The 25,977-nt window shown below is 56.1% G+C and overlaps 1 protein-coding gene across 5 annotated transcripts in view; it reads right to left on the bottom strand.

Annotated features, from left to right (window-relative positions):
• Window positions 1-25,977, bottom strand: part of DGLUCY (D-glutamate cyclase) — a 62,560-nt gene that overhangs the window by 17,660 nt on the left and 18,923 nt on the right. For all 5 annotated transcript variants that reach the window (XM_036013207.1, XM_036013200.1, XM_028507593.2 and 2 more), the window contains 8 exons: window positions 22,693-22,852; window positions 20,781-20,982; window positions 18,121-18,271; window positions 16,919-17,041; window positions 14,376-14,579; window positions 9,489-9,749; window positions 5,528-5,627; window positions 1,981-2,129 (listed from right to left, as the gene is read on the bottom strand). In XM_036013207.1, coding sequence (XP_035869100.1) covers window positions 1,981-2,129; window positions 5,528-5,627; window positions 9,489-9,749; window positions 14,376-14,579; window positions 16,919-17,041; window positions 18,121-18,271; window positions 20,781-20,982; window positions 22,693-22,852 — 1,350 coding nt within the window. The remainder of the gene's footprint in view (window positions 1-1,980; window positions 2,130-5,527; window positions 5,628-9,488; window positions 9,750-14,375; window positions 14,580-16,918; window positions 17,042-18,120; window positions 18,272-20,780; window positions 20,983-22,692; window positions 22,853-25,977) is intronic.

Here is a 25,977-nt window from a genome sequence, read left to right as displayed (position 1 = left end):
CTGTGAGCGCCCCCCAACCCCCACCCCGAGGCCTCTTCTGGGAAGGACCAGGGCAGACTGGCAGACAGCTCCTACTCTGCCGGAAGACTTTTATCGTCTCATCAGAAACCTTAAAAGCCTAAGGCGACTAATGAGTCTGGGAAGCACAGTGGCCTGCTGGAGAGAACAGATAAACACGGAACGGCAAGCAGGCCTTACTGACCTGTCCCCCGGGGAGGAGGACCGCTGGTTCTCCGAGGGAGTTACGTGCAGCCTGTCAGAAACCCACAGGTTCCGTGGAGAGCCTGTCGGGCACTGTCTCAGGAGCCTGATTCTCCCGGCGACACCAGAGGGCGGGGCAGCCTCACGAAGCCCCGTGAGGCCGCAGTTTCGGGTGTGGTGTACCTGCCCGATCTACCTCCCAGGGTTTTAAAGAGGCTTCAACAGTGCAAGAGGTGTGAAACCTCTTTGAAAACTAGGGAGTTCTGTGCTTTACACAAATGGTCACACTAGGATATTGTCAGCAATCAAAATACTGCCCTAATCATATAGGTAACATGTTTAAAATGCATATGCTTCACACTGTTGTTGTCGGCAGTCAGAGAGTCATGAGCAGAGCCGGCACAACCGGCCATGTACGGAAGGTCACCAGGACAGACAGCCCTGGGTGCCCAGCAACAGGCAAGACTGGGAAGACAAGGGCCTCACCCCCAGGGGGACCTTTCCTCCCCTAGTGTGTCCCTGGTCCTGCAGTTTAGACCTCCCTGACCTCTCATATCGCTGGTCACTGGGTTTAAACCCCTTAACTTTTCTTCCCTAAGGATACCATCTAGGCCTCAGGTGTGCTTCAGCCCCAGGCCCAGAAAATCAGCAAAACCAGACAAGCGACATCATGGTGGCCTCAGGACCTGCAGCCATGACTAACGACCCCTTGCCCTGGCGCCGACCAATCACTGGAGACTGCGACCCTGAAAAGACACACTGGGAAGGCTGATACATGTTCTACTAGGACCCTCCCCTGAGACTTCCCCCTACATTCCCGCCTGCAAGAGAGAAATAAAAGCCCTCAGGACAAAGGACCAGGTGTGCTTTCCCTCTGCGGGGGGGGGGGGGGGGGGTTCCTGTGTCTTTCTCCTCCCTGTCTTCTCCCAGCAGGCGGCATGTCCTAAGCCCCAAGGAACCCCATGAGACATGCAACCAGGGGAGCAGTGGGCAGCAGCAGCTCCCCCCAGGCCGATCCCCTGAACCCGTCCCATGGCCCCCCGTTCTCTGACTTCCCCATGAGCTAGGGCAGCCCAGCCTGGGCTCTGCTGTGGCTTCTCCTGTGCTCAGCCCTGCACTGTTGCACTGTTCGGAGAGCCGCTGCCCTGCTCGCTGTACTGCACTTTGTCTCTCGGCTAACCTCCTTCCTTCAAGAAGACGAGAACCTAGCCCTGGCTGGCGTGGCTCAGTGGATTGAGTGCGCGGGCTGCAAATCAAAGTGTCGCAGGTTCGATTCCCAGTCAGGGCACATGCCTGGGTTGCAGGCCATGACCCCCAGCAACCGCACATTGATGTCTCTCTCTCTCTCTTTCTCCCTCCCTTCCCTCTCTGAAAATAAATAAATAAAATCTTAAAAAAAAAAAAAAAAGAGGAAGAAGACGAGAACCGAGGTCTTGCCAACAATGAGATGATCCATAGTACGCAGGGCACAGTCACGTACATGACCAAAATAATATGCTGTGCCTTGGTTTTCTTATTATTATCCTATTATTAGCTTTAATAGTTTAACATTGGAGAAATAGGATATGCTAGGTTAAAGGGCATATCCCTTTGTTGCTTGCAGGAACGCCGGATTTCTGAACAATGATGTTGTCGTGCATGGGGACCCTAATAAAAGAAGACCATGTCTGCAGTGGAAAACAATGGTCCCCATATAACTCTTTCCTGTCTGTGTTCAATGGCCAATAAACAGGCATTCGGCGCCGATGTGCTCATGGAATTCGTAGTGCCCTTGCTTACCGGTTGACGAGATTCCAGGGATTTTCTGGGCTTCGAGGAAAAGATCATCGATGGGGTCGACCAAATGCTTGATGTTCATTTTCCTGGCGTTGTAGTGGTTGCCGTCGGCAGCCCTTCCTGTGCGCTCTATCGCCACCAGGTGGTCGAATCTGCCAGGAAGCAAGAGCACAGGGGCCTCAGGGAGAGCACAGGGGCCTCCTCAGGCTGCTTTGGTGCCGAGTCCCACCCTCTCGTGTTTGTGTGGAGGACACTTCATTCTTTCTCCGATTCCTTCGTTCCTACAGAACTGGGCTGAACATCTACTGTGTGCCAGGACCTGCACTGGAGGCTCGTCTAGCAGATCATGGTAAGAAATGATATCAGAATCTTCAGCAATTTATTAGAGTCAGAGGCTCTGAGAGCAGGAAGGCTGACGGTCAGGGTCATGACCACAGATGATGCTGGTGCCCCACCCAGACCTCCATTAACCAGTGGGGGAGCCGGCGCCCAGTGGTTTGGGTGTTGGCTGCTACTGGCCCACGGCTGCCCTCTTCCAGGATCTTGTTCAGTTTGCAGACACAAAGAGACCAAAAAGAAATGGAAATATTAGACCAATAAATCTACCGCAAGATAAACTTCTTGAGACAGAAAGAGACAGAGAGACAAGGGGTAGAGCCGGCGTGGGGTAAAAATGCCGGCCGCAGAATCAGATCATGCAGGTCCTCATGCCACTGGGTCTGGGTAGGTTGCTTAACCTCTCCAGCCTCCTTTACCGCATTCTGTCACGTGACCTAACAATGGGACCGTCTCTAACCCTGTTGAAAGCATTAAGAGAGCTCGTGCACAAGAGGCGCTCAGCATAAAGCACGGCACCTACTCAGTGCTGGGCGAATGCTCCTGGTGGTGGTCCTGGCTGCTATTATTGTTATCAGGAAGAGCGCTGTTTTGAAAATAAGAGCATGAACATTGCACTTTTTTCATCTCTCTAAATCCCCTCCCCACTCCACAATGAGTTCTTCAGAACCTTAACTCTGCTGTGGAAAACAGTATGGCTATTACACAAAAATTTAAATATAGTTACCGCATGATCCAACAATTCCACTTCTGGTATATGCCCAAAGGAATTGGAAGCAGGGAGTCAGATATTTATGTACCCACAAAACCAGCAGCCCTGTTCACAACAGACAGGAGGTGGAAGCAACCCAAGCGTCCATCAGCAGACGAACAAATGAGCAAAATGTGGTATATACGTGCAATGGAATATTATTCGGCCTTTTAAAAGACAGAAATTCTGGTATGTTACAGCATAGATAAATCTCAAGGACATTTTGCTAAAGGAAATAAGCCCGTCACAAAATGACAAATATGATAGGATTCTACTTATGAGAAGTCCTTAGAACAGTCAAATTTATAGAGATATGAAGTGGGGGGGAGGTGGTTATCAGGGGCCGGGGTAGGGAAGAGAAATGTTTAATGGGCACATTTCGGTTTGGGAAATGAAGAAGTTCTGGGGTGGACGGTGCGGGGCGGGGCTGCAATGTGTATGTACTTAACACCACTGAACCATGCACTTAAAATGGCAAAACGGTAGTTTTTTAAATCTTCACCCTAGGATATGTTTATTGATGAGAGAGAGAGAGAAACATTGATGTGAGAAGGAAACATTAATCAGTTGCTTCCTGTTTGCACCCCAAGCGGGGGTCAAACCTGCAACGTAGGTGTGCACCCTGACCAGGAAGTGAACCTGCCACCTTCTGGTGGACAGGACGATGCCCCGACCAACTGAGCCATCCAGCCAGGGTGCAAAAATGGTGGAATTTTATATTATGTATATTTTACCATAATAAAAAAAAAGTCCTAACCCTGAAAATGCTCTCGCTGGACATGTTTTTTAAAAACAAAATCTGCATCCTGGTCTGCGTCCTTAGGTCGGGCTAGAACGCGGTGGCATCGCACATGCGTGAAGAAGCAGGCCACTGGGCGGGGGCGGGGTTTAATCCCCAGGCGCCTGCGCAGTGCAGGGAAGGCAGCCACTGGGGCGCAGACGCAGCGGGAGGGAGGAGCTGGCTTGGTTTCCTGCAGACCCACAGCAGCGCGGCAGCGGTGCGGCCAACAGTTAGTTCAGCCCAAGAGTTCCCGTGGAGCCCGGCGCATCCTCTGCTCTGGAAGGAGAACACTCTTCCTGGGCCCTCCCCCCGAAGAACTCAGTGACATATCTTGTGTGGGTGGATCTTTTTTTTAAAAAAAAAAAAAGCCCGCAGGGTCCATTTAGCTACTGTGGGAAGTAATTCGCTCCTGGGAAGCCTGCTCCCTGGGAAAGGTCGATGCATCTTCTCTGCGGGGAGCAGAATCCTCTCTCCCTGCGGTCAGATCCATCACCTCCCTCCACAAACGGAGCAACACCTGTTACCTGGCAGTGGGGCCTGACCACAAGGGCTTTCCAGAGCTTCTCCTGGGACAGCCAGAGTGCATGTGCCTGCCAGCCATTCAGAAAATATCAGCAGTTCTCACAGGCACGGCACACGGTCCCGCAGCAGCTCCCACTTGCCTATGGGCTCTGCAGTGGAACTTTTCCTCCGGAATGGGGTCCTCCTGTGAGCACCTGACTTTGCTGTGAGCTGCTGTGTAGCTCATGCCCTCCAGGCCTAGAAAAGTAGGGTTTTAAAAGTCTCAGTGGACCCTCATTAGTGGGCTGTAAAATAGATGTATAGGTCTGGCCAGCCTTTTCTGAAAAGCAGGTGAAAACAGTAGAACAGAACAGAATAGGTCAGAGTACATTGCATGTAGCAAGAGCAACTAGTTTTTCCAGACTTCTGCTTGAATTGTGTGTGTGTGTGGTTTGCAATGTGAAACGTATTACTGCGGACTGTTGTCAACACGGGTGTAAAACACGGCACTGTGAGTTGTGAGATCCGAAATACCTCCTACATACAGAAAAGAAGTGTTTTTCGAAGTGTTTGACCGCGACTGGGAGAAAAGACATTCACCTGCGCACAGGTGGTTTCTCGGCGAGTGCTCGCTGCCCGTCTGCAGGGCACACGGTGATGTTTTCCTTTCCTTTGACAAAGGCGCTGGTCGCCCCCCACTGAAATGAATTCGCTACTCTCTGATGGATCATGACCCAGTTTGAGAAACTGCTCATTTCTGGTTTCTATAATTTTCTTCTCCCTCTGTCTAGAAGACGTTCTCCGGACCCTGCTACTCAGAGAGACCCTTTGTGAAGCCCCCAGCACACACTGAACCCCCAGCCTGGTTGGTGAGTGTGGCCCGTTGGAACCCTCGGGCTCATGGCCCTGCTCCCTCTGCAGGGGAGCCCTGACTGTGTGGCTGAGTGGGCTGGGTGTCGTCCCCAAAAGTGAAAGGTTGCCAGTTTGATTCCCAACAGGGGCACAAGCCTGGGACATGGGTACTGTCCCCCACTGGGACACATACAAGAGGCAACTGACTGATGTTTCTCTCTCATATTGATGTTTTCTTCCCTCTCTCTCTCTCTCTCTCCCCCTCTTTCTAAAAATAAATAGATAAAACTTTAAAAATATATAAATAAACTGGGATGGGACCCACATACCTAGGAGACCTGGGGCCCTCATCACCGCAGAGAAGCGCCTGGGCAGCCCCCGCTGACCCACCTGGGTAAGTTAATATGGGGATGCGCGTCTTCATAACACCTTGAAAAGAAAGGCAAAGAGTGGACACGTCAGTCTAGTGTGAATCCGGGGAATTCCTGTTGGCTTTTCGAAAGCTTCTTTGGAAATGACCGTTTCCACTACTGAATGACATTTGCCTACAGAATACTTTGTTAGGGATGCCAAGCCCTCGACCCAGAGGAAACTTCGGTTTATTTACTGTTAGTCCTGAGCAAACCCCAGGGTTGGCGGAGGGCGAGGTGAAGCCGGGCCAGGTGAAGCCGGGCCAGGCTCACCAACATTGCGGGCTAGCAAATACGCTCCATGCAGGTGCCACATAGCACGTGAACACAGACCTGTTCTGAGCCACTGTCATCATGATGCTGGGGACACATTTAGGTGTCCATGGTGACAGTGAGCCAGCCCTTTGTAAGCAGGTGACATGCACACTCATGTTTAATTCTCCCAACACATCTGCATGATAAGAACCACTGGGACCCCCATTGCACAGAGGAGGAAAACTGAGGCTCAGAGATGCCATATCCCTTGGGCAAAGCCTAGTATGTGGGTCGGTGTCACAATACCAGTTCCCACCCACACAGGCAGCCCACCAGAGCAGGGAACATAACCTGTCCCCCCGTGGGCTCACAGGGTGGGCAAGGTCAAGGCAAGATGAGACTTCGCACCTGAGCTACGAAGAACCCATCTATCAACATGGTCAATTTATACTCAAGACACGGAAGAAATGACTCCACTTTTCCTTCTTACAACATCTCCTAGGCTTCCGTTATAAACAGAACTGGATCCTTTTCATTAAAAGCTCAAATCCCTTCTGTTTCCTTTGTCCACAGGTAATGAAAGTTCTATAAAATCCAACACAACAATCACACCTGCTAGGCCACTGTGTGGACGAGCCCAAGCCTGAGGTCAAGTTCAACTTGAGGCCCTGAGCAGGGTGACCAGGTGAGCAGGAGGGCAGAGTGACTTCTGGGAAAGTGAGTGACTAAAAATACCCACCAAACCAGGTCTTAGATGGCAATGATTGCCAGTCTGTTGGGGCAGTTGGCTGTCCCTTCTCCATGATGACAACGCCATCCCTTGGTTTTCCTCCCTCCTTGGTGCAGCTCCTTCTCGGTCTCCTTGCTCGCTCCCCCCTCCCCCGAGACCCCTCCACGCGGAGCGTCCCAGCGTCCTTTCCTCTGTCCCCACTTATTCCCTCAGTGATCCCATCCAGTGTCTTGATTTTAAACGCCACCAATTTGCCAACCACACTGCAATGTATCCTTCCAGCCCAGACTGCTCTCCTGAACTTGACTCGTAGATCTAACTGCCCTTGACTTCTCCGCCGTGCGCCCAGGAGGCATCTCACACTCAGTCACCCGGGCTCCAGCCTGCACTCTTTTAAATGTTGGGTTTGTGGCAAAACACACATCACGTAAAAGTTACTATCTCACCCATTTTTAAGGGCGCAGGTCTCCGGCCTGAAGTGCACTCAAGTTGTTTGGCCGTGACCATCACCCATCGCTATGAGTTTTATGTCTTTGCAAACGGGAACTCTGTCCCCACGAAACACTAGCCCCCAGTCCCCTCCCCGCAGCCCCTGACAAGCACCACTCTACTTTTCGTCCCTACGATTTTAATTACTCGTGGGAGTGGAAGCTTGCAGTATTTGTGCCTGGCTTATTTTACTTAGCGTGATGTCTTCAAGTTCATCACGTAGCACATGACAGGAGTCCCTTCCTTTGAAAGACTGAATGATATTCCACGGTGCAGATGCGCCATCTTTTGTTTACCCGTTTGTTCATGAGCAGACACCGGGTCATTGCACATCGTGCCTGTTGTGAATAATGCTGCTGTGAATATGGGTGTGCAAATATCTGTGTGAGTTCCTGTTTTCAGATATTTGGGGCAGATACCCAGAAGTGAAATTGCTGCATCATAGAGATATTTTCTATTTTTAATTTTTTGAGGAAACACCCTATGATTTTCCACAGTGGCTGCACCCTTCCCACCGACCATGCGCACAAGGGTCGGCCTGCCCCACCCACCGTCTCGCTCACCCAGGTTCACAGCAGCTCTGCCCCTTCAGTTACCCGCCCAGACCCTCAGAGCAACCCCCGATTCTTCTGCCTTGCACTGCATCCAATCTGCCCAGGGATCACAACTCTACCTTCCAAACATAGAGTGTCCTGGCTACTTCTCGCAGCCTCCACCTGTACCATTCATCTGTCTGGGTCCCCCCGGAACTAGAGTCGGAGGCAAGGACTTGGGTGCAGGTGGTTTATCAGGGAGGTGACCCCAGGAGGCAGCTGGGACAGGCAGGAGGAAAAGCCAACAGGAGGGTCTGTGTCTTTTCCAGGTCACTGCTCTCTCTACATAACAGGGTCTCAGTTCCATCGGGACCTGCGTGTCTCCGTAAGATGGGAGGTGGGGCACCAGCTCCCACCCCCTACTGGCTGAGTCCCCCACTAAAGACTTTAGCCCCCGAACTTCCGGGCGGAGGGGTGTTCACAGCTTTGGGAAGCCCTGCAGCGCTCTGTCTCTGATCACGGTGACTTGGAGCTTCCGCCCGCCCTGGCACAGCTGAAGTCACAAGGGGGCCAAAGGGACAGGCCACAGGGCACCACCCACTCCAAGCCACCCTTGTCTCCCGCCTGCATCAGCCCGGCCAGCCTCCTGTTCCTACCCTTGTCCCGACAGCCTCCCGCGGATCCTTTAAAATCCAAGCCAGAGCGTGTGGCTCTCTGCCACCTGGTGGCCTCCAGGGCTCCCCCTGTCCTCTGGAGTAAAAGGCCAGATGCTCCCAGTTAACCCTGAGGCCCTTCCCGGTCTGGCCCTTGTGACCTCTGTCCCCTTCACTCAGCTTCACCCTCCAGGCTAGCTAAGTCGGCTGGCCACCACCATCTCTTCAACCCCCCCAGTGGTCTCTGCCCTGGCCTTGGTCATGGCCTGGCACCTTCTTCCCCGAGCCAGCCCAGCCTCGCTCCTTCACCAATGTCGCGCCTCGGCTCCAATGGCACCTTCCCCGTGGGGCCTTGTCTGACTGTCTCGTTTAAGATAGCCGCCGCCTGGGCTGTGCATGCCTCCTACTTTTCCCCTGTGTTGTTTGTTGTCCGTCACACTACGTGAGAACAGGCACCCCGCGAGGGATCCGCCGATGGATCTCGAGAGCCACACATAGTGCCTGGCACGTGGTAGGTGCTCAGCACACGTTTGTGGCGTGACGCAACCTTTTCTGATGCCCCCAGCCCAGCGGGGCTCTGGGGCATGCCTCCTGGGGCTGCAGCCCTTGTCGGGGGCTGAAAGGAAGCGATGCTTCCTGAAGACACATTTTGAGGGACACAGAGGGACAGGCAGTGCGAGGCAGGTGAGACCCGCTAGGCTCCTTGCTCATTCGTGCACAGCACCCGCAGGACAGAGGACAGGTGAGGCACCTGAGCCTTGCATCAGCATCGCTCGCAGCTCCAAGGCCTGCCTGGGTGCTCCAGGGACCGGGGCAGTGTGGGGCACCCCTTCCCGTAGGTGCCAGAGGAGGCGCTGCTGTCAGGGCCTCTTGACCTCTTGACTCTCAACTACCCCACCCTGACGTCAGGGGTCCACAGGGGTCACGGGTTGCTAAGGGTCCTCTGTGGGTCACCCTCACCTCTCCTAGGGAGGGCGTCAGGTACCTGGGCCCTGAGGCCTGATAGACCTGGATTCAAATTCCAGATCACCATTCCCATCTCAGTAAATCACTGGACCTCTCAGAGCCTCCGTCTCTTCCTCCATAAAATGGGGATCACGTTGCTTATTCCAAAGAGCTGTTCTGAGCCTTAAGGACTGAACACGCCCCGTGTCAAGCGCATAGCCAAAGTTCCACAGACGCCGATTCCCTCCACTGTCTGCCCCCATCTCGCTGCTCACCTTGCTCCACAGCCTCCTCAACGAGCTTCTCGAACAAACGCAAGGCTCTCCGGTCAACGACCATGGAGACGCCCTTCCCCAGCGCCTGCAGGAAGGCGGCCAGAGCGAGGGCCCCCGGCGGGCCGTCCGTCTCCTCCGGGGGCTCGTGATTGAAGTGCGTGGGGAACCCGGTGGTGATGAGCACCGAGCGGGCGTGGGATAGCGACAGCGAGGCCCTCAGCAGCTCGTCTTTGCAGAGCAGGTGCCCGATGCCCCGGCTGCCTAAAATTACACACAAGATAAAATCACAGAATAGCGTCACTGTGTTTCAAGTAGAAACTTAGGCAAACAGTGGCTTGGTCTTTTGTCTGGTTTAGAGGTGGATTTGAGGGACGTGCCCGAGACTGGTACTCGTTCACCAGAACGTATTCTCTTCTCCTGCCCTAGTCCTGAAGGTAGCTGGGCCAGGGGCCCAGGTGGCCAGGAGGCCAGGTTCTGTCTGGGTAACGATTGTGGGACGGTTGAAAGGGAATAAGAGCAGGGATGGATGTGCGCCACCTGCTGGCCATATACCTCCCATGCACTCCTCCAAGCTCTTCCCTTCCTGAGGGCTGGGATGTTGACAACTGGGGACCCCTGTGGGTCTCATGGTTTGATGGCAGAGCTGCTGGGTCCCTGCGTGAGGGGGTGCCGAAGGCCTGCCCTCCTGCTGAAGTAGAACAGCCACCCGGGAAGTCCCACCCTGGACTGCCGAGTGAGAGGCATATATTTCTATTTAATTTGAGCAAAGCATCTTGGGGTTTACTATAGCAAACCCAAATACAAGGAACATGGAAGGAGGAAGGGGCACAGTACTGTCTTAGTTGGGGATCCCCCCAAAGGGAGACCCCAAGAGGAGGGCTTGGGTGCAGGTCCTTTCATGGAAAGTGAGCCCAAGAAACGAGTCGGGAGGGAGAGAAGCCACTGAAGGGTGTGTGAGTGAGCAGATGCTCACTGAAGCCCCCGGGGCTCAGTCCCACTTGAGACCCTGTAAGAAGTGGCGAGGAGCGGACCCGAGGGCTGTCCCTGCAGGGATAGGGAGACGGGGCACTCACACACTGGCTCCTGTGCCCTACCTACCAGGGGAAGGCTGCCCTTCAGGACACCGATGCCCCGCCTCTGCTGGGCTGTGCCTGCCCCAGCGCAGGGGCGGAGAGACCCCAGCCTAAGGTGGGGGCTGTTGTTCTGGGCGCCACCCACTGCAGCTGGGGTCTGGGCAGGGCCCCAGCAGCATCCGCCACAGCTGCCCCTGGTGGCTGCCACACCAGTCCCAGCCGGGCAGCACAGCCTTCCAACTCTTGTCACACACCATTGTGCCTTTGTCTACACTCAAGTCGCCTTGGAGCCTCTCTGTGCCGTGGGAAGGCAGGACGTGACTCAGGACTTCCACGCTGGCTGTGGCTAAAGTGCAAGGTGGGCCTAGGGGACGTGAGAGGATGTCAGCTTGCATCCGAGGTGCCTGCGGGCTACAAAGGTGAACGGGGTTTGAATTCCTGTTACGGAGGAAAAGCTCCCAGTTTAGAATCTGGAAACTTATACATTCAAGTCCAAGCGTTGGCACGTCGTGGCTGTGTGACCTTGGCCTTGTCCTGGCTCGCTCTGAGCCTCAGTTTTCCCACGTGGAGCATGGGGGCGGCCCGGGGGGAGGGGGGCTGTGGGAAAATGGCCCCGCATGCCCTGCCAGTGGGAGTGGGGACGAGAACACTTGTCTGGAGGGTGGTTTGGGGCTGGGGCTTGGACCCTGGAGCCAACAGTCCCTTCTGGGGACGTGTCCTAATAAAGGGCCGGTGGGCATGTGGCAGGCATGGTCAGGAGGATGTTCACTGCAGCATTGCTTATGGTGTCAAACAGGACAGTCACAATGTCAGTGGGACATTTGTAAAACAGAGTTCTACGCAAAGAAAAGATTGTTGTAGAAGACTAATAACACAGGAAAAGGTTTGAAGCGTATGAAAAAGTTTTAAAAGTCAGTTCTAAAAGTCAGGCTGTGAGTATGCAAAACACAGAGTTAATGAGGCTGTTGTAATAATCGCAGCCTGCCCATCTTTTCTCTGGGAACAACCGAACGCCTGCTTTGCCCACCCCTGTATATTGTTTTTGTTTGTTTCCGTCTTACAGTTCCAAGACCAGAGAAAAAGGCTTTAAGGGCAAACATGACATTGCAAAATTAACAATGGTTAGTTGGGGTGGGGTACTGGTCGTTTTTATTGCCTCCTTCCTTTCATGTATTTATACAATGAACACAAGTTGCTGTTGATAAAGGGGGAGAAAAGTAATAATTTGAAAGAAAACAACTGGACTGGAACCTATTTCGTAGGACATGAGCACCCCAAAGGGAAAGCAGGAGAGAGAGAACTCTGTCAACATTAATGCGGCCCATCCGTTTGCATTTGCGATGATTTTATTAGTCGTTTATTAGTCGTGCAGACACCGTTATTAGAAACCTTGTATTCCTTTATGGCCTCCAGGCACCTCAAATGCGAGCCAGCGTCCTCTCAAAGATGACTGAGTGGCTCTATTATTATGCCCACTGAGTGAGGCTCAGTCCGCCACCATTCATCTTGTATCTGCCGTTTAATGCAGTGGCACTCTGGAGCATCTGCTGCTCTGGAGGATGAACAGTGTTTCTTTATGGACGATATTGGCGCGCCCAGACAGTCATAAATCTGCCGGCCGAGCCTCCTGCTCAGCCCGCTCCGGCCCCAGAGCGGGTGCTGTGGCTGGCCTCCCGGGTCGTTTTCATTAAGCTGCGGGGGCTCTGCCTCCGCAGTCACTTCACTTCATACTTCACAGTTGCTTTTTTGGAAGTCTGAGCTAATGGCAGAGTCAATAACTCATCCTCCATGGTCCTTGTGCTGAGCGGGAGAGACATCAGTGTGGGTAAGAATGCTGGTGAGAAAGTATTGCAGGAAATTTTTTTAAATGTCTGCCAAGGAGACCCACTATGTGAGAGACTGTGGGTGTGCACCGAGCTATAAGCACTGACCTCTGTGTCTGCGTTTGTCCTAAAATGTGCACCTGGGGGGCGGGGGGGGGGGGTCCCACATTTACTCTGCATCTATATGTTAAGGAAATCACATTCCCTGCGGAATGATTGAATGAATGAATGAGCAAATGAAAGACCTAACAAACAAATAAACAAAAAGCTCTGCCCTCTGGTTTCACAGGGACCTCGGTTACTGCAGACCCTTCTGGGACTAGGGGGCAGCCTGGGGGGCAGTCCCAGGTCCAGGGAGAGATCAGACGTTTTCCAGGCTGGTCGGCACAGTCAGGTCCTGGGCCGCAGCACCGGCCGACACAGGAAGGCACCCAGGCTGTCTGCTCGGTGGCCCCGTTCGGGTGGGTGCTGTTCTCTACCCCAGCGTCACTGCCACCTACTCTGCCCGGGTCTCGGGAGTATTGCCTGGACCGTCACCCTCCCCAGGTGGGTCTCACGCCCCTGCTCTCCACAGGGGCCCCACCACTGTCGGTCCAGGTATCTGTCTGCTCGGGAAACGGGCGTCAGGTGGGCCAGCAGGGGGCCACGGGCACCTCCTCCAGACAAAGTGCGAAAACAGCCGGGGTCTGGAAGCACAGCCCGTGGGAAGGGGCAGCAGACGGGGGCGGGGTGGGAGTCGGGAGAGGCTGCAGCCTGCGTACCTGCCCGGGACAGACTGGGACAGGCCACTCGGACTCCGGCCCAGTGTAGCCAGCTCTGCTGACCGTGGGCTGGGGCCAGCGGGCACGGGTTCACACGCTGCCCAACCATCCGCTCCCATGTACTAGGGGTGGGGTGTTGGGCAGTTCTCTTAACCTTATATACCTCGGTTTCTTCATCTGTTAAAGGAAGTTAATAACAGCTGCCTCGTAGGGGTATTGGGAGAATTTAACGAGATGAAACGTGGAAGTGTTTTTAGCACACGCCTGGCCCAGATTAAGTCAGTAGATAATAGCTAGTGTTCCTATTACCTATCAGAACCCCGAGAGGGTGGTATACATGTTGTGACTCTTGTTATACTGGTGAGGAAACTGAGGTGCAGAGTGGCTGTGAAGTGGACACCGTCCTTCTCTGTGAGCCTTTATCAGGAAAAGAAAAAAACCAAAAACAAAAAGCACCTCAAATCACCCGTGCACAATGGCGCCCTCTGCTGGCCACCTTGGAATAGGAATTTGGCTTTTTAATAAAGACACCCCAGGCAGTTAAAAACCCCTGAACCAGCTTTCAGCAAACCTCGTCCGTCCTCGTCCTTGTTGGAACCAGCAGACCTCGGGGTCCCACTAGCCTGTCCCTATCTACAAAGCCGGAGGCTTGCAAGCCACAGAAGGGCTGTTTACTCTGAGATGCCATTGCAGGGTACGTGTTGGCTGCAGACTGTGTTGAGGCAAATGGCTCAGGCCTGCCCCACCACGATCCCCCAGGAGTGCAAGCCAGGCCCTGCCCCTGCCCCTACTGCCTGGTACAAGAATTCTGTTCTCTGCCCAACCCCAGGACAACGGCACAACAGGGGAGGGTTAGGGCCATTGTGGGTGCGTGGGTGATGTTTGAACAGTGGTCCCTGACTGCCCGGGAAGCAGGCTCCCTTCTTCTGCTCTTGCCAACTCCAGTTTAGTCCGGCAATACACCTGGTGACCAAGCTCACCTCCCAAACTCCCTCGCATGTTTAGGGTTGAACGTTTTGGAAAAAAATAAAACAAAAATTACCCATACTTCCACTACCCACAGATCACCCCCCTCGGTATTTTGGGGCATGCACTTCTAGTGTTTTTGGGCGTCATGTACAGTATAAGCATTTTTAAAAACCATGCCGTAAATGCGATCTTATGCTGCCTCTTTCACTGCACATCACGTCAGTGGTGAATTTCTCCAGGCCACGAAGCCTTGCTCCTTACCTGGGTCTATGGCAATTATAGTCTCCAGTTCTCTGATCTTCCCAGCCGCTGAGGCTGATGTGATGCTGTAGTGCAAAGGATCTTGGGAAATGCAGTGGACCTCTGGAATCCTGTCCGGGGTGAGACAACCGGCAGGAGCCTCCTTGTCCCGCAGGTCAGTCATGACTGCGCAACCCGGGGCGCTGGTGAAAGCCAGCGGGGTCTCTAAAACACAGAGCAAGCGGGGCTGAGCCCACCCTACGCCATCCAACCCAGTCCCTCCCAGTCTAGCCCACCGCTGACCGGCAGGATGGTGCCGTGCACCGCTCTGCCACCCGCACCCCTTACACCGGTGGTTGGCACCATGTGCTGGCTGATGGCTAAGTCAGGTTCCACGGAAACAGGTGCCTCTGATTTTCAGGAGAGCAGAGATGAGGTGAGTGTGAGAGAAGAGGGGGGAGGCAGAGCCACGGCGATCGTTGGGTCCCGAGGAGGTCCCATCGGTGGAATCCCACGGCCATCAGAAGGTGCTTCCTGGACTCTCCCAAGCATCAAGCTCTCTCGCTTCACTCTGCAGCAAGTGTTAGATCTGCTGACGCACAGTTCTTTCTGGACGTAGCTTCTGTTGTTCTCACAGCCCTTATAGTTTGCTTTGGTGTATGCTAATTTTGTTCTTTTTAAAAAAACTCCCCCCTGCTCGATGACAGGCTGCATGAGGCAGTCTGGCAGAGCTATTAAAAACACGACTGTCGCATGGCAAACACCCTGAGTCTGGGATGTACCTTTATTCTCTCTAAACCTGCCACCTCAGCTGTGGAAGAATGGTAATGGCCTCCTGTGCTTGTTGGAAATTGGAGGATGCACCTGAAAGTGCTCACAGAGGTGCCCGGTGCAGCGTGAGCCCTCGGTGTGTGCCGGTTTGCTTCCCGAACCGGGCACCGTGTCTTGCTCGGTCTGTGTCCTTGTGCCTGGCCCATTCGGTGCTTCGTTCTGACTAGACTTAGCTTACACCTTCTGCTTTCCTCAGTGTCTTTTTCTCCCGAGTGCTCTAACCCCACTCGGCTGCGTGTTCCCGGAGACGAGGGACCCTGGCCTGTTCATCTCGGGATCCCACGTAGTGCCTTACGTATACATAACAAACGCTCAAGAGGTACAGGTGTGAACTGAGTAAATAACGTCTTGGAGTTCACAGAAAACGGTAAAATGCCTCAGATCCAACAGAAAGCCAAAGTCAGCCAACACTTCAGAAGGAAAGCCTACTGATGGAGGCGTGAATCACTCTCGCTTAACTTTAGACACGATGTGTAAGGAGAGGAACCAGAGATTTCGATGAACGCAGTCACTGTTTCTCTGGGCATTGGGCAGCACCTGAAACGGGTCCCTGAAGACCCAGGCCGACATCCGGGCTGTCAGCTCAGAGCGTGACGGGGGTCTGCCCCTCCAGCGGGGAGGTGTGCAGCGTTTCATCCATCGCCAATCGAAATGTAAGTATTCGAGCTTGAGCCTGAGTTTTGTGAATTATGAAGATGCCAGGCTGTCCCTGGCCGATCATGCCCTTCGTTCTCATTGTGATCAAATGTGCAATCACAGAACTAAGGGGCTAGAGTGCACTGGGATGCCCAGGGCGGTGGGACCCTGGCCACAGGGCATCCCCCAGGGCTGTGACAGGACAGGGGGGAGGCCGCCTCGCTGCAGGGTATTTACCGCATGAGTGTGGGCGTGTGCACATGTGAGCGTGTGAGCACATACACATACTTGGAAATGGCCACAAGCTCCCTGAGAACTGCGTCTCGTCTCAGGTGGCATTTTGTGCCTGAGATCGGAGCCCGTGCCTGGCACACAGTAGGTGCCCAACGTGTTTCTGTTAGATACACAGGATCCCATGGGTGTGGGGGGTTCACACCTCACCAGCGTGTCCGAGACGTGTTTTCCTATCAGGAGGCTGTTCTGATGGCTAGACCTCCTCCACACAGGCCCTCAGATAAACTGAAGGTGACACTCAGCTCTGTGACCTGCAGGGTCTTCCGGGGTCTGTGACAACAGGCGGCAGTTGTTACTTGTTTTATGTTTCTTTCACGTCCTGCCCTGACTGCGGGGGGCGGGGGGGCCGCCAGTGAGGGCCCCATGCATCTCTTCATGGCCATATTGCCCTCGGCCTTTGAAAACCTGTACCAGCCGCTCTCTGGCAACGCCGCAGGGCGTGGCTCATGTGGTGGCCTGGCCTGTCGTCGCCTCTGCTTTCAAAGCCATGCCGACCTCCAAAGAGTCTCAAGAGGTCAATCTAAATATTGGCCGCTAGGCGACAAGCTTTCTGTGGAGAGAAATGTACCTGGGCAAGATGGGTGGGACCTGAAGGATCGGTGGCTCTGGGGGGAACTCCCCCCTGGGGTGAAGACAGAGTCCAGGGACTTCTTTGCCACGGGCTGCAGATTTCTGCTACGTGACGCGACCCTTTATATCGATGCCTTGGATAGGCCCGCCCTTCCCAGAACTACAGACCCTGTGGTTCCATCCTACTCAGAGCGGTGCCACTCGCCCCCACTACCCCCCGAGCCCAGACGTACTGCAGCTGCTGATGGCTTCCAGGCTGGTCAGGGGAGAGGGCCAGAACACCGGGACATCCCCCGGCCGACACACCTCGGGATCCCCGTAGTCAGGCTTGGAGAGGTCTTTGATCCCCAGCAGTTCTGCAGACAGAAAAGGAAAATGAGTCCTGCCAGGCCCTGCGCTGGCAGCTACCGTCTAAGCTGAATGTTCACAGTTCTCTCCCCAGGAGGGGCTCTAGCCCTAGGGCTGCTGTGAATGGGTCGGAGGAGGATGGGCAGGAGCAGAGGAGTCGGGCTGAACGACCCAGGATGCTCGCCGGCTGCGAGTCCACCTGGGGCGACGGGGAGCCCCAGCTCCCTGCTGCGGCCGCTGCCGGGGTCTGGGCGCGCTGAGCCCCGCGCCTTCCTCATGCAGATCGCTAATGCTGCCACCCGTGTTTGTGAGCTTATCTCGGTACGGACCGACTCACATGTCCCAGACCCAAACTCAGTCACCAGACCAGCAGCAGCATCCCTGCCCCTGGCCAGCCACCGGGCGCTGCTCACAGGACAGCAAAGAGGGGTGTCACTCACGAGAAAAAAAACCCGGCAGGTGCTTTGCTCTGGGTGGTCCTGAGATCATGTTCGGCGAGGAAGGGGGTGGGGGCTGGTTGTATTTTCACAGAATGCTATGCTTTGTCTGATTTCGTCTGTTCCACAGCTAAGCAAGTTCAATTACACTCGATGCTCACTCACACCAAGGCCCAGCCCCAAGCTCCCACCAGGCCCTGGGAGGGCCCCTAGGAGGCCTGGACCGCGTCCATGCTTGGGTCTGCTCACTCACTCTCAGACTGCTTTTTCTCAGATTGAGTTCAGATACTGGGATCAGTGGGCTTCAGTCCACGTTAACCTTGGGAACAAAGCCGTGTCCCACCCAAACATGCCACAGAACCAGAGCCCGGATTAGAGGCTGCTCTGAGCTCAGATCTCAAGGCAGATGGCTCTGCTGCCTCGTTCCACCACCTGCTCCCCGGCCCCGGTTCACCTGGCGTTCATAGGAGCTCTTCGCTGTTCTGCCAGGGGCAGCAACCTTCAAACCTGAAGGCACTTGGGAGCCCAGCACGGTTCACGCAGCCGCGGGAGGGCAAGCTGGGGGAGCTCGGGAACACCTCACGTTCCTGTCTCCTTGAGCCCAAGGCCAAGAGCAGCGGTCAGAGTCACAAACAAGTGCAGGCACTGACCTGGGTCGCCGATGTGAACCGGTTGTGCCTGCACACCCCCCGTGGAGCAACTGGCCTGCACCAGCCTTTCCAGCTCGTCTTTGGGGACGGGCCTCATGGTGACCACCAGAGGGCAGGAAAAGCCAGCAACGGTGACACAAGGCACAGCTGTCTGCCAAGAAATGGAGAGAAAGAAATGTTAAAACATTAGACTCGGCCCAGATCAGAGCCCCGAGAACCAAGAATTCCAGGTGGTAAGTGGAGCAGGTCAGAGGTCCCGGTAGCTCTCACAAAACATGTCTTTGACTCTCACGGGACGGAGCGAGGGGGATGTTTGCTGGACATCGTTGGTCTAATGCAGAGAATCCTAACTCTGTGCACGCCGTGGGCCCCTCGGGTGGTCGGGTGCAGCTGCGGAGCCCCGTCAAAGTGACGCTTCTAACCACGTGAAAGGGGGTGCGTGGGATTACAAAGGAAACCAATCACACTGCAGGGGCAGTTGTGAAAGTGTGAAGACACATGGTGAGGCACTATGTATGACTCTTCGTGAACAGGTTAAGGAACGAGATCCACCTGCGCGATCTCGCTGTCAGGACCGACATGCAGGCTATTTCTGAGGAACCTGGAAGGACCGTGGGGTGACAGGAAGATAATCTGTGGTTCCTTCGGGCAGCCACAGAGTCGCAGGGTCAGTGGATACGGTGGCAGTTCGCCGCCGACCTGCATCGTCGAAGGAAATGCTCAGTGTCAGTTTGAGGCTATGAAAATGGAAACGTGATTTTTCTCTCCTCCCAAGTTTGTGGACCCTGTGAATTTCCTCCGTGGACCTCAGTGGCCAGCAGACCCCAGGTGCGCCCTCTGGGGGAGGTGGGGCAGAGGGGCCCAAGGAGCGGGAGGCACCCGGGGTCCTGGGCCTCCTGGGCCCACACGGGCGGAGGCCCATGCCCCCCGGGCCCCACTGGGCCCTGCCTCACTCTCTGGTCTCAGCAGAAGCCACTCAGGATGACCTGTGTGACTTTCCGGCCCCTGCACTGGGGCTTGGGAAAGACTCCGGACCTGGCCCGGAGGACGGTCCGCTGGGGCAGCTTTGGTGCCACCCGAAGGGCTTGCTGTTGGCACTCTGGCCGCAGCCAGGTGCAGCCTCGGTGCCCCTGCCAGTTCGGTGTCGGGATAACAGCCCTCGGGAGGGCGCACATGCCAGGGACACTCTCAGGGGACAGGCAGCGGTCCCCGAACCTGAGGCGCCTCCTTCATCCCTTTAAAGCTGTCACCTGACTCCCAGATGGCTGCCTGGCGTTCCTCCCAGGAGCCCAGGGGCAGAGGTGTCCGCCTTAAACTGAAAGCTATTCATTTGGGAGCCACCGGGGGCAGTGCTGTGCTGCGGAAAACCCGTGGCTCTGCTGACTGTGTACGAGGGGCCGGGAAGAGCACCTCTGTGTGCAAGCACCTGCTGATAGCCACAACTCCACTGACGAGGTTTTACAGATGCCGGCCAGGAGTCCTGAGCCCCAGCCTGGCTGTGGGGCATGGGAAGGTCTTCTTCTCCCTCTAGGGGCCACAGTTACCTCGTCTAAAATGAAGGGCCGTGTGTGATGGGCTCTGAGGCCCCTCAGCTCTCACCTGCCATGCTGCGGTGTGCTACGGGCAGGACCCTGCCCCGGAACCTGCCAGAAGCTGGCGCTCTGCCTACCTGCCTGATATACACGCTGATATACGGGGGTTCTGTGAACTCTTGCCCCTCCCTCCCTTCAAGAGAGCCACTGGCTTCACATATGAGGTGCCATGCAGGCACCTCGTTCACACGTGAAAAGCAGCTCACACCGTGGGCAGCCTTGCTTCTCATCAGAGAGGCAGCTCGGGCCTCCCTGGCAGGAGCCCGAGGCTGTGAGCCCCCATCAAGTCCCGGAGCCCAGAATGAAGTCTCCAACCTGGTTCCTCCATCAGGAAACGCGGAGCAGGCCGCAAACACGGGCTGACCCTCACTCAACCCCGCCAGCGATCGGGGGACTTCCCGCCCTGACGCAAGTGTCCTGGAAGGGGGCAGGGGGCAGTGGGCCAAGGGACTCCAGTTCTGTCCCCGTGACAAAAAAACAGTGGCTGGAATGAGGCGTCTGAGGCACCACAGGGAGGCACGTCCCAGGAGAGGTGACCACCCTGCAATGGTGACCACTAGAGGCCACCTCTGGCCAAGAACACAACCCAGCTTCCCTGACAGAGGCGTACCCCAGTGGCTCACGGCCTGGCCGAGGCACTGCCACTGACCCTGGGGCACGGACCCCACTGGGCACACTCTCCCCGATATCAGGAAGTTCGAGCCAGGGAGGGTTTTCCAAAATCTCCCTGAGATCCCCTCGGTTAAAGGAGCCACCCGAATGCCTAACGGGCTGTTTGTTCAGCTGCAGCGATCGGTCCATAAGGGCTCACTCCCAAGGCCATGTGGGGTGCTCACAGCAAGGGTGCTCACAACTCCTTCCCCAGGGAGGGCTGCTGGCCCCATTTTCCAGATGCGGAGACAAGCTTGGAGAGGTCCCGAGCTGCACAGCTAGAAAGAGCAGTGGCCGAGCTGGGGCCAGAGCCTGGGTGTCCAGCACCCTCAGCCACTGTTCTCCCCCCACACCCCTGGAAAACACAGGGTGACCCACATTTTCACGTCACTCCGCCCCCGTGGACTGTGTCCCTACCTTGTATGCAGCCCCAAGGTGGCCACGGCCTGCTGGGTCTCTTCTGGGGAGCCCCCCTTTCTCCAAGGCCCCTTCCACAGAGAAGCTGCAGTCCAGGAAGAAGGTCACCATGTCCTTGAGCTGCTCCAAGTGCCCCTCCAGCGAGGTCAGGCTGCCCGTGCAGGCACCGAACTCGTACCTACGGAACTGGGGACAGTCTGTCCTGGGGACACAAGGGAAAGTTCACAGGAGCCCCGGCTCAGTGTGGCCCTTGACCAGGCGTTCTTAAGACAGGACCAGGGAGGGCATCAAGCCCAGGAATGTGTGTAAAGGACCCAGAGGCAAAGACAATGGAGGGGAGGGTTGAATGGGGGCGGTGGGGGTGGGTAGGGCAGGGGAGAGCAATGCGGGGGAAAGTGGGGACAACCGTAACGGAACAACGATTAAAAAGAAAGGAAGAGGGAGAGAGAGAAGGACGTCCGGGCTGAAATTTCGGGCACTGGCACTGAGGTGGGCACATGGCTCTGAGGGCTGGGGGCATGCTGGCAGCCTTCGAATCTCAGTAGATTGGAAATTGTTAAATCAGTGTGTATATCGTGTAGTCCCGCCCCCACCCTGTCATGGTTCCTGTAACTTCAACCAGGGGCCAAGCAAACCAGCAAGAAACAAACAACGGTGTCCTCTCTGCCGGCGAGGCAGGGCCTGCAGACCAAGGGGACAGAGGCCACGAGTCTCAAGGAAGCGCTCAGTGTTGGCAGCGGTGAGGCCACCTCCGTCCTCAGAGGAACTCTTCTGCAGGGGTGCAGCACTTTGGTTGCCAGCCTGCGGTGCGTTCGCCCCGAAGCCATCTGCTGAGCCGCCCCTCCGTGCCGGGCTCAGGCGTGCTAATGGGCCCCAGTGACGAAGGAGACACGGCCCTTAAAGCAGATGGAAGTCCTCCGTGGGCAGGTGCGACTCCATCGCAATCAGGTCCTTGCAGGACAGAGCTGTGAGCATTCACAGTCCAGGTGGGGAGGGAGGCGGGGAAGGGGGAGGGTATCCTCTCCCGCAGAGGGGAGGTGCGGGGGTTGGGTCCTGAAGCGTGAAGAGGAGCTCGCCAGCTGGCCAGAGAGGAGAGTGCAGGGGTCCCCCCCTTGCCAGCAGGTAGTGTGGGGGGTTGCTTGGGAAAAGGTAATGGGCCACTCAGCCCAGGTGGGGTCTCTGAAGGACCCTCCCACCTCCAGAGTCCTCAGAATGATAACAGAGTGTTCTCTCTGAGGGGAGGGTTGGGGGTGACCTGCTCCGGGGCCAGGTCACTGTGGGTCTCGCTAGGAGGCCAGGCTATCAGCTGCAGGAGGGTGTGGAGAATGTGAACGCGGGAGTCACGTGACCAGCTGTGGCGTTAGGAAAGTCTCTCCAGTGGGACAGCAGGAGAGGGGTGGCGTGGAAGGAGGAGGGGGCGCACGTGGGGGAGGAGACCAGTCCCAGCATACTGCGGGGGAGGTGTGGGAAGGTGGGCACCTGAGTGGGGGGGTGTGGGAGAAACACGGCCCCCTGAAGCGCCCACATGGAAGCGGCCCCCATTTATGGTCTGCGTTCAAAGTCTGGGGGGTGCAGCCCACAGCGTTAGCCGTGCAAGCGCGTGCATGTCCTTCCCCAGCCTGTGCCGACAGGAGTCTGGCTGTGGTGAGGGGGCATCAGTGGGATTTCTCCAGGGCTGGGCTGCTTTGGTGACCCCAAAGATTTTGCCTGGCCCAGGGGCCGGCCCAGGGAATAGAGGTTGGAGTGGGGATGGGACAGGGGAAGGGCAGCTCCTTCCCGAGCAACAGTCCCAAGTGAGGCTCTGTGCCAGGCACCCTGGGGTCCCGAGGCCAGAGGCCCCTGGTGACAGAGACACCTGGCTGTAGCATCTGGCCACTGCCGGCCTTTAACCCCAGGAACCCACAAGTTTTACCTGGCGTCTGGGACAGCGCCCAGGGCTGGCGATGCCCACCCGCCTGGCTCGCTTCGGCCCAGCAGGGGCAGAGGGCCGCTGTTGGTCTGGCAGAACTTTTCAAAGTCCGGGGCGAGGGACTTGTGCAGGAGCACCACGCCGGCCGGCCGCCGCCCCGCGGCTGGGGAGAGGAAGAACACACGTGGTCAGCTGCTCCCTGGTGGAGCCCTCTTAACGCAACTTTTCTCTCACACACACACACACACACACACACACACACACAAACGGAAAAATGGGCGTCCGTGTGCAGCTTGCCGAATTTTCAGAACACGAACACCCCCTCCCCGTAACCAGCACTCAGGCAGAGAAACAACACGCTATGAACATCCCAGAAACCCCCCACTCCTCCGGCAGTAACCGCACAGCCCTCCCCCCGCAAGGGCAGCCGCGACCCTCACCGCTACCATCACAGGTCACTCTCGCCTGTGTTTCCCATGATGGAACCATACAGTGTGAGTCTTTTGCGTTTAGTGGCTCTCCTTCAACAACCTGTTTGGGAGAACCGTCTGTGTTTTTGTGCATGGGTTCAGGCCCATTGCTGTGTGGCATAGTCATTACCACGGGGCACTGACGCCCTGGATGGCAGAAGGGCACTTGAATGGCTTCCAGTGTGGCGTTGGTCATGGGGCTGCCGTGAACATTTTAGTACGTGCATGTGGGGGTCCACATTCCTGTCTGGCATACACCTCGGGTTGCAGGGTGCGTACATGGTCAGCTTTGATGCACACTGCTACACAGTCTCTAGCGTGGTTATAATTTCACATCCCCACGCACCGGTGGCGTGTGGGGTCTCGGTCGCACCGCGCAAGGTCTCTCCCATCCTCACTGCAGCCATCCCGGCAGGTGTGTGGAGGCGTCACACTGAGGTTTCCCTCTGCACCACCCAGGTGACCAACGTGAGTGCCTTTCCGTGGATTTCCTTGGCCACGTGGGTGCCCTTTCTAGGAAAGAGACCGCCACGTGTTTGGTCGGGGAAGGCCCTTCACTGAGCAGGCTCACAGAATCCTTGACTCTCCCTCCAAAGACACAGTCTTAGCGGGGCTATAGAGAGGGAGACCCCCGCGTGCGCACCGTGACTCCTCCAGTGGCAACCAGCCCTCCTCTAGGATGAGGGGTCTGAACCCCGACTCTGCCTTGGACCAGCAGTGCGACCCTGGGCCCCGTGTCCCCGAGGCTGACGGGGCACAGGTCTGGGAGCTCCCTCCTGCGGGCAGGTTACCTGACAGGCAGGTGTTCACAGCCAGCGGTTGGAGCTGCACTCGCTCCGCGGACCCTTGTACAGACATTTAAAGTTACGGTGCGGAAAGAAATAGTTAATGCTAACAAGAGATGTCTGGGCCGTACCAGCAACAGCACAATGCTAGGGAACAAAGACGGTGGGTCCAGTGTGTTCCCCTTTGTACAGAATCGACGAGAGAAAGACCTAAGAGGAATCTATCCACATGTTAATCACGGTTATTTGCAGGTGACCAGACTGGGTGATTTTAATCTTCTTGGGACTTGTCTCAGTATTCTGAAATTTATGCACTAAACAGGAGTCTTTCAATCACTGGAGAAAAACACATTTGCACAGTTATGTTGCAAACAACGGATATTTCCTTTAAAAAGACCACCCACGGGACAGCACACGGACGCTCTTTCGGAGAAATGACCTTGGGCGCAGTTCTTCTAAAGGCCAGGTTCGCTCTGTCAACACACGGACAGTCCTCTTCTGCAGTAACATTGTCGGCAAGTACTTTGCGTCTGTGCCAGGCTCTCTGCGGTGAGTAACTAACTTATCTGTGTTATCCCCTGCCCTTGACACATGAGGAGAGCAAGCGGGTGTGTGGCACAGCCCGGGGTGCAGACCCGAGACGGGCGGCCCGTGAATCCCTCTCAAGTCACCACGGGGCTGTGGGCATGAGACCTCGCTGGGCCGGGTGCACCGCCACCTCCAGCGCCTTCCTCCCGGGCGACGACGGTGAAGAGCAGCAGAGGCTGCCGTCTGCAGGCAAGAGTCTCGGACCGGCTCCTGCTCTCACGGCCTGGAATGCGTGACCTCAAACCCGCAGAGCCGGCCAAGGCTACGGACAGACGTCCAAAATGAGGACACGCTTGCCCCTGCCAGCTGCTGAAAGCCCGAGGCGGCCGACAGTGCGTCTCAGAAGCAAGCCCAGCTGGTGTCTGAAAATACCCTTGGGTGGGGGGGAGGCAGAAGGAGCTCCACCAGCCCCGAGGCCTCGAGTTCACTGGCCAGCCCCCTCCGCCCTCCAGAGCCCTGCAGGAGAGCCCACTGGATTCTCAATGCCGTAAACCAGAGAGGAGTTATGTGCACACACACTGCCCTGTTTCCTTCTTAACTAAATGGACCTCAGAGCCACTGCGTTTGAACCAAACACACTCTGTTCATCCCGCTCTGGTCAGAGGCAGTCCCTGAGTTGCCCCCGTTGGTACACGGGGCAGAGGGCCGCGTGGCGTCTTTCTGGAAGGGGTGGCAGACCCACGAGGAACAGACTCCGTGTTTGGTCTGAGGCCGCGTGCACATCCACCGGGTTGTGGGGTTTTTGCTGAGGCTCAGGTCAGCGACACCTGGGGTACGTTTTCTCCTGCAGGAGCTTTGAGAACCTTGGGCGTCACTGCCGGGGGACCCCAGGGAGATGGGTGCCACCCGCAGAAGATCAGACCAGCGTCGGGGGGCTTGGTCTGAACCAGGACCAGGTTAAAATGCTACAGAAGCAGAGGGCACATTTCTGGGAGAGAAAGCCCCCCCCAGGATCGACGGCCGTGGGGGGTTCTCCCTGCGGCACTGTGGCGACCGAGCCGGGCTACGTGGTGCCGGACGTCCCGGGTGAACAGGCATTCACACCGAGTCTGGCCCAGGTGACAGTCCTTTCCGGGAAGCTGGCCGGGCACCGGAGCGAACTGCATCCGCTCTCACTGGCTGTCTCCCCTGCAGAAGCTGGACGTCTCAGGGCTTCCTGCGCTTTGTACAGCTGGTACTTCCAAAATTTCACAACCCAGAGAATGAAATTCTCTCTCTCTCTCTCTCTCTCTCTTTTTATAAATATACTTTTTTTTTAAGATTTTTTAATTTTATTTATTTTTAGAGAGGGAAGGGAGGGGGAGAGAGAGAGAGAGAGAGAGAGAAACATCAATGTGCGGTTGCTGGGTGTCATGGCCTGCAACCCAGGCATGTGCCCTGACTGGGAATCGAACCTGCGACACTTTGGTTCGTAGCCCGCACTCAATCCACTGAGCTACGCCAGC

This window comes from Phyllostomus discolor, chromosome 1 (assembly GCF_004126475.2).
Source record: "Phyllostomus discolor isolate MPI-MPIP mPhyDis1 chromosome 1, mPhyDis1.pri.v3, whole genome shotgun sequence".
Classification (NCBI taxonomy): Eukaryota; Metazoa; Chordata; class Mammalia; order Chiroptera; family Phyllostomidae; genus Phyllostomus; species Phyllostomus discolor.
Note: the sequence above shows the minus strand (reverse complement) of the source record. Positions and strands in the feature narration are given on the sequence as shown.